The following is a 15,741-nucleotide window of genomic DNA, read 5'->3' as shown; positions in this document are numbered from 1 at the left end:
CTAGGGATTTTGGGCCCCATGAAAAGATATCACATTGGGCCCCACCTCCACAGGCCACACCAACCCTTCACAATTGCTCTAACCACACACCCCCAGAACTCCATTCAAAGCTTTAAATAACTTTACCTAAATAGTCCAATATTTACTGTACGATATTTACTGACTGTGAAAATATAACACTGTGCAGACATGCATGCAACATTCTGCATACAGTGGAATTCACTATTTGATGCAAGACTGATACCCTCTATAAGAAATGTGCTAAAGGCCATCTTTTACAGTCTAAATTTAATTTTAATGGTACAATTCTTGAATGAAAAGTTCTAACATTTATGAATAACTTAAAATAAATATAACTTAAATATATATTAATCTCTTCAATTAAAATAAATGAATATTATCATCTATAGAATGATATAACAAACAAAAGAATAAAATCAGCAGCAGATTTTTGAACTAAGTACAACTAGAAAATAAGCAGCTGGAAAAGTGGAAATGAAAAATGGAAAACAAAATGGAAAGGCCTGATGGTGTCGCTAGAGGAAAGGTCAAGTGCTCACCATATCGGGCCAGTAACTGAAAGTTCCCTGGTTCGAATCCCCGAGCTTGCAAGGTTGAAAAATCTGCAGTTCTTCCCTTGAGCAAGGTAGTTAACTGCCCAACATCTGGGCACCGACGAGGTCGATTTAGGCAGCCCCTCCCAAGCGATTTGTTTTTATATGGAGGTCAATGAGTTACAACAAATGTAATGGCTTTTTTGCTATGTGTGGCTTATTTGATCAAGAAAATGTTTTATAATGCATTGTACTGATATAATTAGGAGTTGTGCCTGTTGTTCACATGTGTATCTGCACTCTCATTGGCTAGAGTAGTCCCGACTGCATTTCATTTTTGAAGACGTTTCTCTTCATTGTTAGAGCGACCACTCGATTATCCAATATAATGGATCATCTGTGATATCGTGCTAGAAATGTTAAGGTAATTTCCTATTGAAAGGGAAAGGGGGATATTTCTAATCAGTTATACAAATGAATGGATTCAACTGAAATGTGTCTTCCGCATTTAACCCAACCCCTCTGAATCAGAGAGGTGCGGGGGGCTGCCTTAAAACCTCCAGAGGATCGGTGGGTCCCCTGCGGGCCGGTTGCGTTAACATAGGGTAATGCGATTAGCATGAGGTTGGTAGTAACAAGAAAATTTCCCAGGACATAGACATATCTGATATCTGCAGAAAGCTTAAATTCTTGTTAATCTAACAGTACTGTCCAATTTACAGTAGCTATTACAGTGAAATAATATCATGCTATTGTTTGAGGAGAGTGCACAGTAATGAACTTGCAAAGTTTTTAATAAACCAATTAGGCAGTCTTGACTCAAAATTTTCAACAGAAATACAATGGTTCATTAGTTCAGTCTAAAACTTTGCACATACACTGCTGCCATCTAGTAGCCAAACTCAAAATTGCAACTGGGCTAGAATAATACATTATGGCCTTTCTCATGCATTTCAAAGATGGTACAAAAAAATTCAACAAAACAGTTGGCTTTTCCTTTGTATTATCTTTTACCAGATCTAATGTGTTCTATTCTCCTACATTCATTTCACTTTTCTACAAGCTTCAAAGTGTTTTCTTTCAAATATTTGAAGCATATCCTTGCTTCAGGTCCTGAGCTACAGACAGTTAGATTTGGGTATGTCATTTTAGGTGAAAATGTAAAAAGGGGGCGGATCCTTAAGAGTTTTTTCGACGTCCAATTGTTGGGGGTTAACTGCCTTGCTCAAGGGAAGAACGGCAGATTTTCTAACACTGCCGGCTCAGAGTTTCAAACCAGTGACCTTTCAGTTTCTGGCCCAACACGCTTAATCACGAGGCTACTTGCTGACATGCACCCTTTGTCCTGATTGTGTCCACATTTGTAGACGATCAAAAAAAATCTGATAGTGATCTTCCTTCTCCCTTCCTTCCTCCGGAGGTAGTCAGGCAGGCATTGTGTCTGGATATCTCACAAGTGTAGATGGGTCTGGACAGTGAAACCATTTAAATCATTATCCCGCCTTCTAAGGGCGCTTTCCAATCTAAGGGCGCTTTGAATCTGTTGATCTTTGATGGTGTGGCCATTCATTTGTTCTACTGCGACAAATATTTCATTATTGATGGTTCAGTTGAAGAACAGGCAGCAGACGATGTGTAGATTTGAGTGGTTTATTAAGAAACATAATAGTAAAAGTGTGTCACCAATAAGTTCATCACAACAAATACAATCCGCCTACAGTGTTAACAGGAGCAGCTTGTAGTTGTCTCCTCTACACGCAAAGGCAGATAAGTGGAAGCTGGAAGGACACAAGCAGTAGCCTAATATTAAAACAACCCCTATACCCTGATAAATTAGAGACTCTTGAGCAGCGGAACATGCAAGTTGGCACCACATTCATTAGTGTGCCTAAATTATCTTCACCAAAATAGATAGTGTGTTGCGTGTAAATTAAAACAATTGGGCACAATCAGTAGTCTATGGAGCAGGAACCTAGCAACTAAACAACATTTTAATTCAGCCCTAAAATGATTATCTTCATTGCCAACTGATATTACCACATAAATATGAGCTACAAAGAAAAAACATGTAGTTATCAGTAAAAGGACCCGTTATAATTTCAATAAAACTTTAACACCCCTTGCCAATTTCTATAACTTCAGATTTTGATTCAAAATTAAATTCAGATTCATTTATACTGACTAACTCAGCCACTTCATTCTAGAAGCAGTATGTTGGCCCGATTCCATTCTAAACACACCCTGTGTATCCTTACACAATCTACAAAACGCCACCATGTCTACAGACGTTTAAGCAACACCACGTTGGATGAAGTAAAAAGTCAATACAACAAGTTGGAATCAAATCTATACACATTGTAATGTTAAATTCTATCTGATCATATTGATGTTAAACAATGAATCAATGTAAACGTACAGAGTAATGGCAAAACTTGAAAAATGCATGCGAGTCGAAGTTCCCTGAAAACCACTCCTTGATGTCAATGAGAGTCGGGTGAAGGTTCAAGATGCGCTTTGACCAAGTTGTTTTCTACAGACAATACTTAAGCAGAAAAAGGAAGCATACACTAAAGTATATACAGTTGAAGTTGGAAGTTTACATACACTTAGGTTGGAGTCATTAAAACTCGTTTTTTAACCACTCCACACATTTCTTGTTAACAAACTATAGCTTTGGCAAGTCGGTTAGGACATCTACTTTGTGCCTGACAAGTCATTTTTACAACAATTGTTTACAGACAGATTATTTCACTGTATCACATTTCCAGTGGGTCAGAAGTTTACATACACTAAGTTGACTGCCTTGAATCCGTTTGGAAAATTCCAGAAAATTATGTCATGGCTTTCGAAGCTTCTGATATGCTAATTCACATCATTTGAGTCAATTGGAGGTGTACCTGTGGATGTATTTCAAACTCAGTGCCTCTTTGCTTGACATCATGGGAAAATCAAAAGAAATCAGCCAAAATGTAGACCTCCACAAGTCTGGTTCATCCTTGGGAGCAATTTCCAAACACCTGCAGGTACCACTTTCATCTGTACAAACAATAGTACGCAAGTATAAACACCATGGGACCACGCAGCCGTCATCCCTCTCAGGATGGAGACGCATTCAGTCTCCTAAAGATGAACGTACTTTCGTGCGAAAAGTGCAAATCAATCCCAGAACAACAGCAAAGGCCCTTGTGAAGATGCTGGAGGAAACGGGTACAAAAGTATCTATATCCACAGTACAACGAGTCCTATATTGACATAACCTGAAAGGCCACTCAGCAAGGAAGAAGCCACTGCTCCAAAACCACCATAAAAAAGCCAGACTACGGTTTGCAACTGCACATGTGGACAAAGATCATACTTTTTGGAGAAATGTCCTGTGGTCTGATGAAACAAAAATAGAACTGTTTGGCCATAATGACCATCGTTATGTTTGGAGGAAAAAGGGGGAAGCTTGCAAGCCGAAAAACACCATCACAACCATGAAGCATGGGAGTGGCAGCATCATGTTGTGGGGGTGCTTTGTTGCAGGAGGGACTGGTGCACTTCACAAAATAGATGGCATCATGAGTGAAGAAAATGATGTGGATAAATTGAAGCAACATCAGTCAGGAGGTTAAAGGTTGGTCCTAATTGGGTCTTCCAAATGGACAATGACCCCTAGCATACTTCCAAAGTTGTGGCAAATTGGCTCAAGGACAACAAAGTCAAGGTATTGGAGTGGCCATCACAAAGCCTTGACCTCAATCCTATAGAAAATTTGTGGGCAGAACTGAAAATGCGTGTGCGAGCAAGGAGGCCTCCTAACCTGACTTTACCTACGACAGGAAATTTCTACTAGGATTAAATGTCAAGAATTGTGAAAACTGAGTTTAAATGCATCTGGCTAAGGTGTATGTAAACTTCCAAGTTCAACTGTATGTGCAGTACATGCAATGAGTGAATAGCTTATTGGTTTAAAGAGGAATGTAAAAAATAAATAAAACATTGAAAAAGGCACACATCAATCAGTCTGTCAGCTGTTCCTGCTGGAAACTGTTTCTTCCTCACATCCCAAACCCTCTCCATCCGATTGCCTTTACTGGGGTTACTGCCATCACAGAACTGCCTCCAAAGTCCAAACATTCCAATGGTGTCAGCCATACAGCAGTTTGCATACTGGCATCAGTTTTACCAGCATCACAGTACAACTAAGTAACTTATCTGCAGAAACAACTGTCCTGAACGGGAATAAATACACAGGAATACAAACCATGTAAAGCAGTGGTCACCAACCTTTTCTGAGTCAAGATCACTTTCCGAGACAAAATGCAAGCTGAGATCCTACCACTCAGATGTTTTTTAAACATTACTTAAAAAACGTAAGCCTATGCAACATTAACCAATTGAAAGCAGTTTTGTAGCAATGAGATTTGTACAGTAGGCTATAGGCCCAATACATTATCACTGCATATTGGCCACTCTTGAATTGCACTGCAAATGTTGTTCTTCTCAGATCATTTTGAAAAATGTTGGTATATGATCAGACTGGTAAAAAATAATTTGTTGTATTACCTGTGAGACACAGCTGAGAGCATAATAATTGCCTTTTTAAATGTTTTAAACTGGACTAACGGCCAGCATCTGATGTTCAGTCTGAGGGGAGGCAGGGAGCAGCGGTGAGGCTGCCTCTCACCCGACTCACCATCCCTCCTCTCACCCAACTCACCATCCCTCCTCTCACCCTCCCTCCATCCCTCCTCTCACCCTCCCTCCATCCCTCCTCTCACCCTCCCTCCTCTCACCCGACTCTCCCTCCCTCCTCTCACCCGACTCTCCCTCCCTCCTCTCACCCGACTCTCCCTCCCTCCCTCCTCTCACCCTCCCTCCCTCCTCTCCCTCCCTCCTCTCACCCGACTCACCATCCCTCCTCTCACCCGACTCACCCTCCCTCCTCTCACCCGACTCACCATCCCTCCTCTCACCCGACTCACCATCCCTCCTCTCACCCGACTCACCATCCCTCCTCTCTCCCTCCCTCCTCTCACCCGACTCACCATCCCCTCCTCACCTCCCTCCTCTCCCTCCATCCCTCCTCTCACCCTCCCTCCTCTCACCCACTCTCCCTCCCTCCTCTCACCCGACTCTCCCTCCCTCCTCTCACCCGACTCTCCCTCCCTCCCTCCTCTCACCCGACTCTCCCTCCCTCCCTCCTCTCACCCAACTCACCATCCCTCCTCTCACCCGACTCACCCTCCCTCCTCTCACCCGACTCACCATCCCTCCTCTCACCCGACTCACCATCCCTCCTCTCACCCGACTCACCATCCCTCCTCTATCCCTCCCTCCTCTCACCCGACTCACCATCCCTCCTCTCTCCCTCCCTCCTCTCACCCGACTCACCATCCCTCCTCTCTCCCTCCCTCCTCTCACCCTCCCTCCTCTCACCATCCCTCCTCTCACCCTCCCTCCTCTCATCCTCCCTCCCTCCTCTCACCCGACTCACCATCACTCCTCTCTCCCTCCCTCCCTCCCTCTCCTCTCCCTCACCCGACTCACCATCCCTCCTCTCTCCCTCCCCTCCTCTCACCATCCCTCCCTCACCATCCCTCCCTCCTCTCTCCCTCCCTCCTCTCACCATCCCTCCTCTCCCTCCCTCTCTCCCTCACCATCCCTCCTCTCTCCCTCCTCCCTCCCTCCCTCCCTCCCTCCTCACCTCCCTCTCACCCTCCTCTCTCCCTCCCTCCTCTCACCCGACTCACCTCCCTCCTCTCACCATCCTCTCCCTCACCTCCCTCCCTCCCCCACCATCCTCCCTCTCCCTCCCTCTCTCCCTCCCTCTCACCATCCCTCTCCCCTCTCCCTCCCATCCTCTCTCTCTCCCTCACCATCCCTCACCATCCCTCCCTCTCCCTCCCTCCCTCTCACCATCCCTCCCTCTCTCCCTCACCATCCCTCCCCCTCTCACCATCCCTCTTCTCTCACCATCCCCATCCCTCCCTCTCCTCTCCTCCCTCCTCTCCCTCCCTCCCTCTCACCATCCCTCCTCTCTCCCTCCCACCATCCCTCCCTCTCTCCCTCCCTCCCTCCTCTCCTCCCTCCTCTCCTCCCACCATCCCTCCTCTCTCTCCCTCACCTCCCTCCTCTCTCACCTCTCCTCTCTCCCTCCCTCCTCCCTCTCACCATCCCTCCTCTCTCCCTCCCACCATCCCTCTCACCATCCCTCCTCTCTCTCACCATCCCTCCTCTCTCCCACCATCCCTCCTCTCTCCCACCATCCCTCCCTCACCATCCCTCCTCTCCTCCCTCCCTCTCACCATCCCTCCATCTCTCCCTCCCTCCTCTCTCACCATCTCCTCTCCCTCCTCTCACCATCTCCTCTCTCCCTCCCACCATCCTCTCACCATCCCTCCTCTCTCCCCATCTCCCTCCTCTCACCATCCCTCATCTCTCTCCCTCTCACCATCCCTCCTCTCTCTCTCCCTCTCCCTCCCTCCTCTCTCTCCCTCCCTCTCACCATCCCTCCTCTCTCCCTCCCTCCTCTCTCTCTCCCTCCTCTCTCTCTCACCATCCCTCCTCTCTCCCTCCCTCCTCTCACCATCCCTCCTCTCTCCCTCCCCTCTCCTCTCACCATCCCTCCTCTCTCCCTCCCACTCTCCCTCCCTCCTCTCTCCCTCTCACCATCCCTCCTCTCCCTCCCATCCCTCCTCTCCCTCTCCCTCCCTCCTCTCCTCTCACCATCCCTCCCTCTCCCTCCCTCTCACCATCCCTCCTCTCCCTCCCTCCTCCCCTCCTCCCTCCTCCCTCCCTCCCTCTCTCTCCCTCCCATCCCTCCCTCCTCTCCCTCTCACATCCCTCCTCTCACCATCCCTCCTCTCTCCCTCCTCTCACCATCCCTCCTCTCCCTCCCTCCTCTCTCTCTCCCCATCCCTCCCTCCTCTCTCTCTCCCTCTCACATCCCTCCTCTCCCTCACCATCCCTCCTCTTCCTCCCTCCCTCTCCCTCTCACCATCCCTCCTCTCCCTCCCTCCCACATCCCTCCTCTCCCTCCCTCACTCCCTCTCTCACCATCCCTCCTCTTTCCCTCCCTCTCTCTCTCCCTCTCACCATCCCTCCTCTCTCCCTCCTCTCCTCTCACCCCCTCCCTCCTCTCTCTCCCTCCCACCATCCCTCCTCTCACCATCCCCCCTCTCTCCCTCCCTCTCACCATCCCTCCTCTCTCTCCCTCCTCTCTCTCTCCCTCCCACCATCCCTCCCTCCCTCCTCTCACCCGACTCACCATCCCTCCTCTCTCTCCCTCCATCCACTAAGAAAAGGGGACACAGTCTTCCAACTAATTGTGAAACATAAGTCACACTGCATTATTTCTGCCTCATGCACCAATTCATGTTGTTACTCCTTTGAGAAAGTGAAATATTCCTTGATATATAAAAAAAGCAAGCCGCAAATAATAACAATGCAAGCTTTGCTAAACTCATTCATTGCAGCTGCAGTGCTGGTTGTAGCGCGAGTGGATATAGCGAGAACACACATTTTATGGATTATAAAACTGCTGAACAAAGTGCTGAATAACAATTTAATCATGAATTTACTTATAAAAACAGCAGCTCTTTGCTGTATTCGTTGAGTCTCTATAGTTATGGTTTTAAAAGTTTTGAAATCTCACATCAACTTTGCTGTGCGTTCGAGGCTTGTTTTTACAGTCTATGGCGCAAAGAAACTGTGTAGACACGATAATCTGAGCTATCTGATTGGCCAGCGGTAGACCTATAGGTGCACTCGTTTTGCTTTCTGGGCCTGCCGGGTAGGCGGTGTTCTACATTCAGACACATGAAATGGTTCAAAATGGGAACACTTCCCGGTGCATGGTCTGCTGAACCAAGTGCACCTACCGCGAAAAGCACGAAACCAATTTAAAAACTAGGATTGCAAGGCTTTATTGTTGCTTTTTTTTACAGAAATGTTTGGTGATCGACTAGGAATGGCTTGGAAATCTGATCACGATCAACCAGATGGTGACCACTGATGTAAAGGATGAACTCTAAATGTACAAACTGTAATGTGATTCTAGGCCACTGTAATCCTAGTGTTGACACTGAATTCTACAGAAAAGTGCACCCTCACCGCCACAGACGGGTCTGCCTCCCAAATGGCACCCTATTCCATATACAGTGTACTACTTTTGATCAGGGCCTATAGGGCTATGGTCAAAAGTAGTGCACTAAAAAATCAGACAAAACAAATAGGATATCATAATATGAGGAAAAAATAATTAACTGCTGTGGTTAATCCAGTGTGTGCGTTGAGAGGACTTCCCTACTTCTAGGGAATACAAATATTTCAGTAGCACTGACATCTTAGCACCTGGTATCTGGTGGGCTCAAAAATTTACAGTCCCTCTCTTCCCCACTCAGGGTTAAAATTTTGGCCTGATATAAAGAACCCGGAATGAAGGGGTAGTATGTAGTTGAGGTTAAAGACTCCAGGGGTAGTATGTAAATGGTATTTCACTAGAGGGGTAGTATGTAGTTGGATTTGCACTATAGGGCTAGTATATAGTACAATTTGAGCTGTAACACCAACATGTTTCAAGCAGACCACCATAGTCCCTGTGCCAAAGAACACAAAGGTAACCTGCCTAAATGACTACCGAACCGTAGCACTCACATCTGTAGTCATAAAGTGCTTTGAAATGCTGGTCACAGCTCACATCAACACCATTATCCAAGAAACCCACTCCAATTTGCATACCGCCCCAACAGATCCACAGACGACGCAATCTCTATTGCACTTCACATTGTCCTTTTTTTTATTGAACCTTTATTTAACTAGGCAAGTCAGTTACAAACAAATTCTTATTTACATTGACGGCCTACCCTGGATAAACCCTAACGACGCTGGGCCAATTGTGCACCCTATGGGATTCCAATCACGGCCGGTTGTGATATAGCCTGGAATCGAACCAGGGTCTGTAGTGACGCCTCTAGCACTGAGATTTAAAAAAAATGTTTTAACCTTTATTTAACTGGGCAAGTCAGTTAAGAACAAATTCTTATTTTCAATGACGGCCTAGGAACAGTGGGTTAACTGCCTGTTCAGGGGCAGAACGACAGATTTGTACCTTGTCAGCTCGGGGGTTTGAACTTGCAACCTTCCGGTTACTTGTCCAACGCTCTAACCACTAGGTTACCCTGCCGCCCTGGCATGGCCATAGACCGCTGCGCTACTCAGGAGCCCGGGAGCCCATTCCCACCAACATAAAAGGAACACCTACGTGAGAATGCTATTTGTTGACAACAGCTCAGCGTTCAACACCACAGTGCCCTCAAAGCTCATCACTAAGCTAAGAGGAAAGGGGGATACCTATTCAGTTGTCCAACTGAAGGACCCTGGGACTAAACACCTCCCTCTGTAACTGGATCCTGGACTTCCTGACAGGCCGACCCAGGTGGTAAGGGTAGGTAACAATACATCTCTCATGCTGATCCTCAACAAGGGGGCCCTCAGGGGTGTGTTCTCAGTCCCCTCCTGTACTCCCTGTTCAACCATGACTGCATGTCCAAGCATGACTCAAACACCATCATTAAGTTTGCCGGCGACACAACAGTGGTAGGCCTGATCACTGACAACGATGAGACAGCGTGGTGCCAGGATAACAACCTCTCCCTCAACGTGATCAAGACAAAGGAGATGATCGTGGACCACAGGAGAAAGAGGGCCAAGCACACCCCCATTCTCATCGACTGGGCTGTAGTGGAGCAGGTTGAGAGCTACAAGTTACTTGGTGGCTACATCACCAACGAACTGTCATGGTCCAAACACACCAAGACAGTCGTGAAGAGGGCACGACAACACCTTTTCCCCCTCAGGAGACTGACAAGATTTGGCATGGGTCCCCAGATCCTCAAAAAGTTATACAGCTGCACCATCGAGAGTATCCTGACTGGTTGCATCACCACCTGGTATGGCAACTGCTCGGCCTCCGACCGCAAGTTACTACAGAGGGTAGTGTGTACGGCCCAGTACATCACTGGGGCTAAGCTGCCTGCCATCGAGGACTTCTATACCAGGCGGTGTCAGAGGAAGGCCCTACAAATTTCCAAAGTCTCCAGCCACCATAGGCATAGACTGTTCTCTCTGTTACCTTACGGCAAGCGGTACAGGAGCGCCAAGTCTAGGTAAAAAAAAGGGTTCTTAACAGCTTTTACACCCAAGCCATAAGATTCCTGAATAAAAAACAACATGTATTTAACCTTTATTAAACTAGGCAAGTAAGTTAAGAACAGATTCTTATTTACAACGACGGCCTACACCGGCCAATAGTGGGCCAATTGTGCGCTGCCCACCCCCCTACCTACATGTACATATTACCTCAATTAACTCGACTAACCTGTGCCCCAGCACATTGACTCAGTACCGGTTACTCCTGTATATAGCCTCGTAACTGTTATTTTATTGTTGATCTTTAATTATTTGTTATTTTTCTATTTTATTTTTTTACATTTTTATTTATGTATTGTTTACTTCAGTTTATTTAGTAAATACTTGAACACATTTTTTTCTTAAAACTGCATTGTTGGTTAAGGGCTTGTAAGTAAGCATTTCACTGTAAGGTCTACACCTGTTTTATTCGGCGCGTGTGTCAAATACAATTTGATTGGATTCCAATATATAGTTGGAGTAGCGCTATAGGGGTAATGTGTAGTTGGCCAGCTATAGAGGTAATATGTAGTTGGAGTTGGCCAGCTTGCGTTCCTGCACAGCAGGAACAGTCTCGCTGTGGCGTAGTGGCCGGTGACAGTCAGGGTCCTGGAGGGAGGGGTAGTGCTGTCTGTAGCAGAGCCAAGAGAACACCAGACCCAGACCAGAACCCACCAACACATCTAAACACAGAGGGGACAACGGAAGTGACACAAAGATCTTAGCACGTCTCTCAATAATGGATTAGAAGAATATTTTCTTATATGTTTATAGCGCTTTTCAAAGTGAACATGGTTAATGGCGAGCCCTCTCACCTTGCCAGTGGTGTTTGTAGTCGCAGGTCCTGGAGAGAGCGATCATGAAGGCTAGGAGGAGCGGAGCGAGGAAGAGACACAGTCTCCAGGCCCTGCCCCGGCCCCCCAGATTAAAGCACCGCAGCTTTCCCCCCACATACAGCGCTGTGAAGCCCAGTCCAGTGAATGCAACTTGGACAAGACGAGAGGAGAGAGGGGATCAGAGATGGGGCAGGCACATGTATCAAAGTAGGATCAACAGTTTTATTCATAATGATATGAGAAGGCTTGACATGAGAATGCTTAGGCCAGTGCCTGAATAAACACAACATTGTTTATCAAAGTTACCACACACATATACTGCACACACACACAGGTCCAGCCTAATTAGCTTTTAATCTGAACGAGCCCACTGTAGTCTCACAGCCAATCAGATCTGCTCTTGCAAGAGGACTAGCCAATCAGATTGGGCCTTACAGGAGGAGTGTCCACTGGGAAAGCTCTTCCTGCCCTCCATGACCACTTCTGGGTCGCCGCTGCAGTGCATCTCCAGGTTCATCTGTCCGTCTGGGAAACAGCGGTAGAAGAAGTCTGGCCGTGGCCTGAAGCACAAACAGAACACACTACATCACATCCAGTCAGCATAATACTGAGCTGGCCTGAAGCACACACAGAACACACTACATCACATCCAGTCAGCATAATACTGAGCTGGCCTGAAGCACACACAGAACACACTACATCACATCCAGTCAGCATAATACTGAGTTGGCCTGAAGCACAAACAGAACACACTACATCACATCCAGTCAGCATAATACTGAGCTGGCCTGAAGCACACACAGAACACACTACATCACATCCAGTCAGCATAATACTGAGCTGGGCCAGAACACACTACATCACATCCAGTCAGCATAATACTGAGCTGGCCAGAAAACACTACATCACATCCAGTCAGCATAATACTGAGCTGGCCTGAATCACAAACAGAACACACTACATCACATCCAGTCAGCATAATACTGAGCTGGCCTGAAGCACACACAGAACACACTACATCACATCCAGTCAGCATAATACTGAGCTGGCCTGAAGCATCACATCCACAGAACACACTACATCACATCCAGTCAGCATAATACTGAGCTGGCCTGAAGCACACACAGAACACACTACATCACATCCAGTCAGCATAATACTGAGCTGCCCTGAAGCACACACAGAACACACTACATCACATCCAGTCAGCATAATACTGAGCTGGCCTGAAGCACACACAGAACACACTACATCACATCCAGTCAGCATAATACTGAGCTGGCCTGAAGCACACACAGAACACACTACATCACATCCAGTCAGCATAATACTGAGCTGGCCTGAAGCACAAACAGAACACACTACATCACATCCAGTCAGCATAATACTGAGCTGGCCTGAAGCACACACAGAACACACTACATCACATCCAGTCAGCATAATACTGAGCTGCCCTGAATCACACACAGAACACACTACATCACATCCAGTCAGCATAATACTGAGCTGGCCTGAAGCACACACAGAACACACTACATCACATCCAGTCAGCATAATACTGAGCTGGCCTGAAGCACAAACAGAACACACTACATCACATCCAGTCAGCATAATACTGAGCCCTGAAGGCCACACTACATCACATCCAGTCAGCATAATACTGAGCTGGCCTGAAGCACAAACAGAACACACTACATCACATCCAGTCAGCATAATACTGAGCTGCCCTGAAGCACACACAGAACACACTACATCACATCCAGTCAGCATAATACTGAGCTGCCCTGAAGCACACACAGAACACACTACATCACATCCAGTCAGCATAATACTGAGCTGGCCTGAAGCACACACAGAACACACTACATCACATCCAGTCAGCATAACACAGAACACACTACATCACATGAGCTGGCCTGAAGCACAAACAGAACACACTACTACATCACATCCAGTCAGCATAATACTGAGCTGGCCTGAAGCACACACAGAACACACTACATCACATCCAGTCAGCATAATACTGAGCTGGCCTGAAGCACAAACAGAACACACTACATCACATCCAGTCAGCATAATACTGAGCTGGCCTGAATCACAAACAGAACACACTACATCACATCCAGTCAGCATAATACTGAGCTGGCCTGAAGCACAAACAGAACACACTACATCACATCCAGTCAGCATAATACTGAGCTGCCATGAAGCACACACAGAACACACTACATCACATTCAGCCAGCATAATACTGAGCTTGTAGCAATGTAACCCTAACTGTACATTTCCAGACTAGTATTCCAAACTAGTACTCCAGACTAGTACTCACCGGCCCACGACCAGCTTGATGGCGTTGGTGAAAACTCCATTCAGTACCAGAGCCAGAGTCACCGCTGAGGTACAGAGGCAAACAACTGGCTCAGTATTTCTCTCACACATCTCTGTGCAGCTGCTCTGAGGCCAAACACCATGTGTAGTTCTACAGTCAGTCCTTACCTAGCGAGGCCTCTCTCACGTCTCCTCTCTCAACTCTCTTCAGAAAGGTGAAAAGCAGGATCACCAGGAATGGAGTGAAACACGCCACGCTCTGATACGAGGGACATGGTCAGTACCAGAGCAATAGAATTAGTAAGACAGAATGGTAGCACTTTACATTAAAGCACAAGAGTACCTGGTAATAACATGGCAACAAGTTATTGTTGCTCTCCAGATTATCCTGTGCTGTAAACTAAAGTACTACCAGCAGAACAAATATTCACATTCAATGTTCCATGATTCCAGTGAATTGAGTCAGTGCTTCCCCCATGACACACACCAGTACTCACAAACATGAGAGAGGTGGGGACATGGTCATTCTCCACTCTGTGAAATCTATACAGCCACATCTCCTCTGCCTGGATCTCACGAATAAAGGGTGGAAGCTGCTCTGTCACACTGAGGGAGATAACACACACAGTTTAGTTCATTTGTGTTGCACACCAGACAAGTCCATAAGGAACACATTTGTCAATGCTATTGCCATGTTTCAATTTGAATTACTCACAGGAAGACAACCAGAAGCAGCAGTCGGATAGACATCTCTGGCAGTAAGCCACGCAGCAAACCCCTCTTCATCTTGTTTATCAGGTTAATCTCCAGACAGATCATTTGGCAAATCCACTAGAATCTTCTCCAAAACTGGGAGGAAAGGGGGGGAAGAAAGAACATGGGTTCAAAACAATACATTTAACACACGTATAAACACAATGTATAACAAATATTTAAGTCTGACTTTGTTGACAGATGGCAGTGTGAACCAAATAAAATAAATCGATTGGTTCAAGAACAGGTACAGGAGAGAAGGCATGCTAGTCTTTCTTGTTCCATATCGAACCAAGCGTCACGATAAATTGATAGGATACACTTTCCTCGTGGTGCTCTTTAAAATGACCAACTAAATCGTATAATGCATATCCTAAACAAATTATTCATAATTTATTCATTTTAAAACAGTGCCCTGCTCTTGTATAGATAGCTGGATACATCTTATATTATTGCTAATAACGTTAGCCTAGCTACATCATCTGTCTCTTGCCACACATCTGTGAATAACATTTGGGGGCATTTCCGCATTTCCAGCGGTCTAAACCAGAAGGACCAACCTGAAACTCGGTGTTTAACTAAATCTTTCTCCGCATACTCGCACTACTAGCTACCGTGACCTGGGCCTCTCCATCATCATCCTTTACCCATCCGCTAAACCGGTATAGCGAGAAAGATGCCCAGATGAGAAAGCTTTGTCGGTCGTGTCGAAGTATAATGGCGCTTTCAAGACAACTGGGAACTCGGGAAAAAACGAGGTCAAATCATGACTTTAATGATCTTCAGAACGGGAAGTTGGCGATCTACAAAGATGCCCGAGTTTTCTACTTGGAATTCCGAGTTGGGTGACCATTCAAAACGATTTTTCCCAGTCGGAGCCCGTTTTGCACGAGTTTCCAGTTGTCTTTAACGCAGCATAAAGTGCGATGCCACGTCACATAACGGGACGACCTCTAGTGGGCAAATGGTAAAATAACAAATGTGATTATTATGACCCAAGAGTGTCTTTGGGCTCATTGACAAAAAAATAAATAAAAATGCAATTACTATCGATTATTTTAATCTGTCAATTTAAAGTGATATTCTATTTTCCATGA

At 46.2% G+C, this 15,741-nt stretch overlaps 1 protein-coding gene across 1 annotated transcript; it reads right to left on the bottom strand.

Moving 5' to 3' along the window:
• Positions 1-9,312: 9,312 nt before the first annotated feature.
• LOC135542864 (phospholipid phosphatase 5-like) lies at positions 9,313-15,518 on the bottom strand. Its single transcript, XM_064970037.1, has 8 exons — positions 15,205-15,518; positions 14,607-14,740; positions 14,389-14,497; positions 14,060-14,150; positions 13,893-13,956; positions 11,999-12,123; positions 11,543-11,713; positions 9,313-11,410 (listed from the first exon to the last, which is right to left on the bottom strand). Exons 2-8 carry the CDS (start codon positions 14,708-14,710, stop codon positions 11,241-11,243), a joined length of 834 nt encoding a protein of 277 aa, XP_064826109.1. The 5' UTR covers positions 14,711-14,740; positions 15,205-15,518; the 3' UTR covers positions 9,313-11,240.
• Positions 15,519-15,741: the final 223 nt, after the last annotated feature.

The sequence above is a fragment of the Oncorhynchus masou genome, chromosome 1, assembly GCF_036934945.1.
Source record: "Oncorhynchus masou masou isolate Uvic2021 chromosome 1, UVic_Omas_1.1, whole genome shotgun sequence".
Taxonomy (NCBI): Eukaryota; Metazoa; Chordata; class Actinopteri; order Salmoniformes; family Salmonidae; genus Oncorhynchus; species Oncorhynchus masou.
Note: the sequence above shows the minus strand (reverse complement) of the source record. Positions and strands in the feature narration are given on the sequence as shown.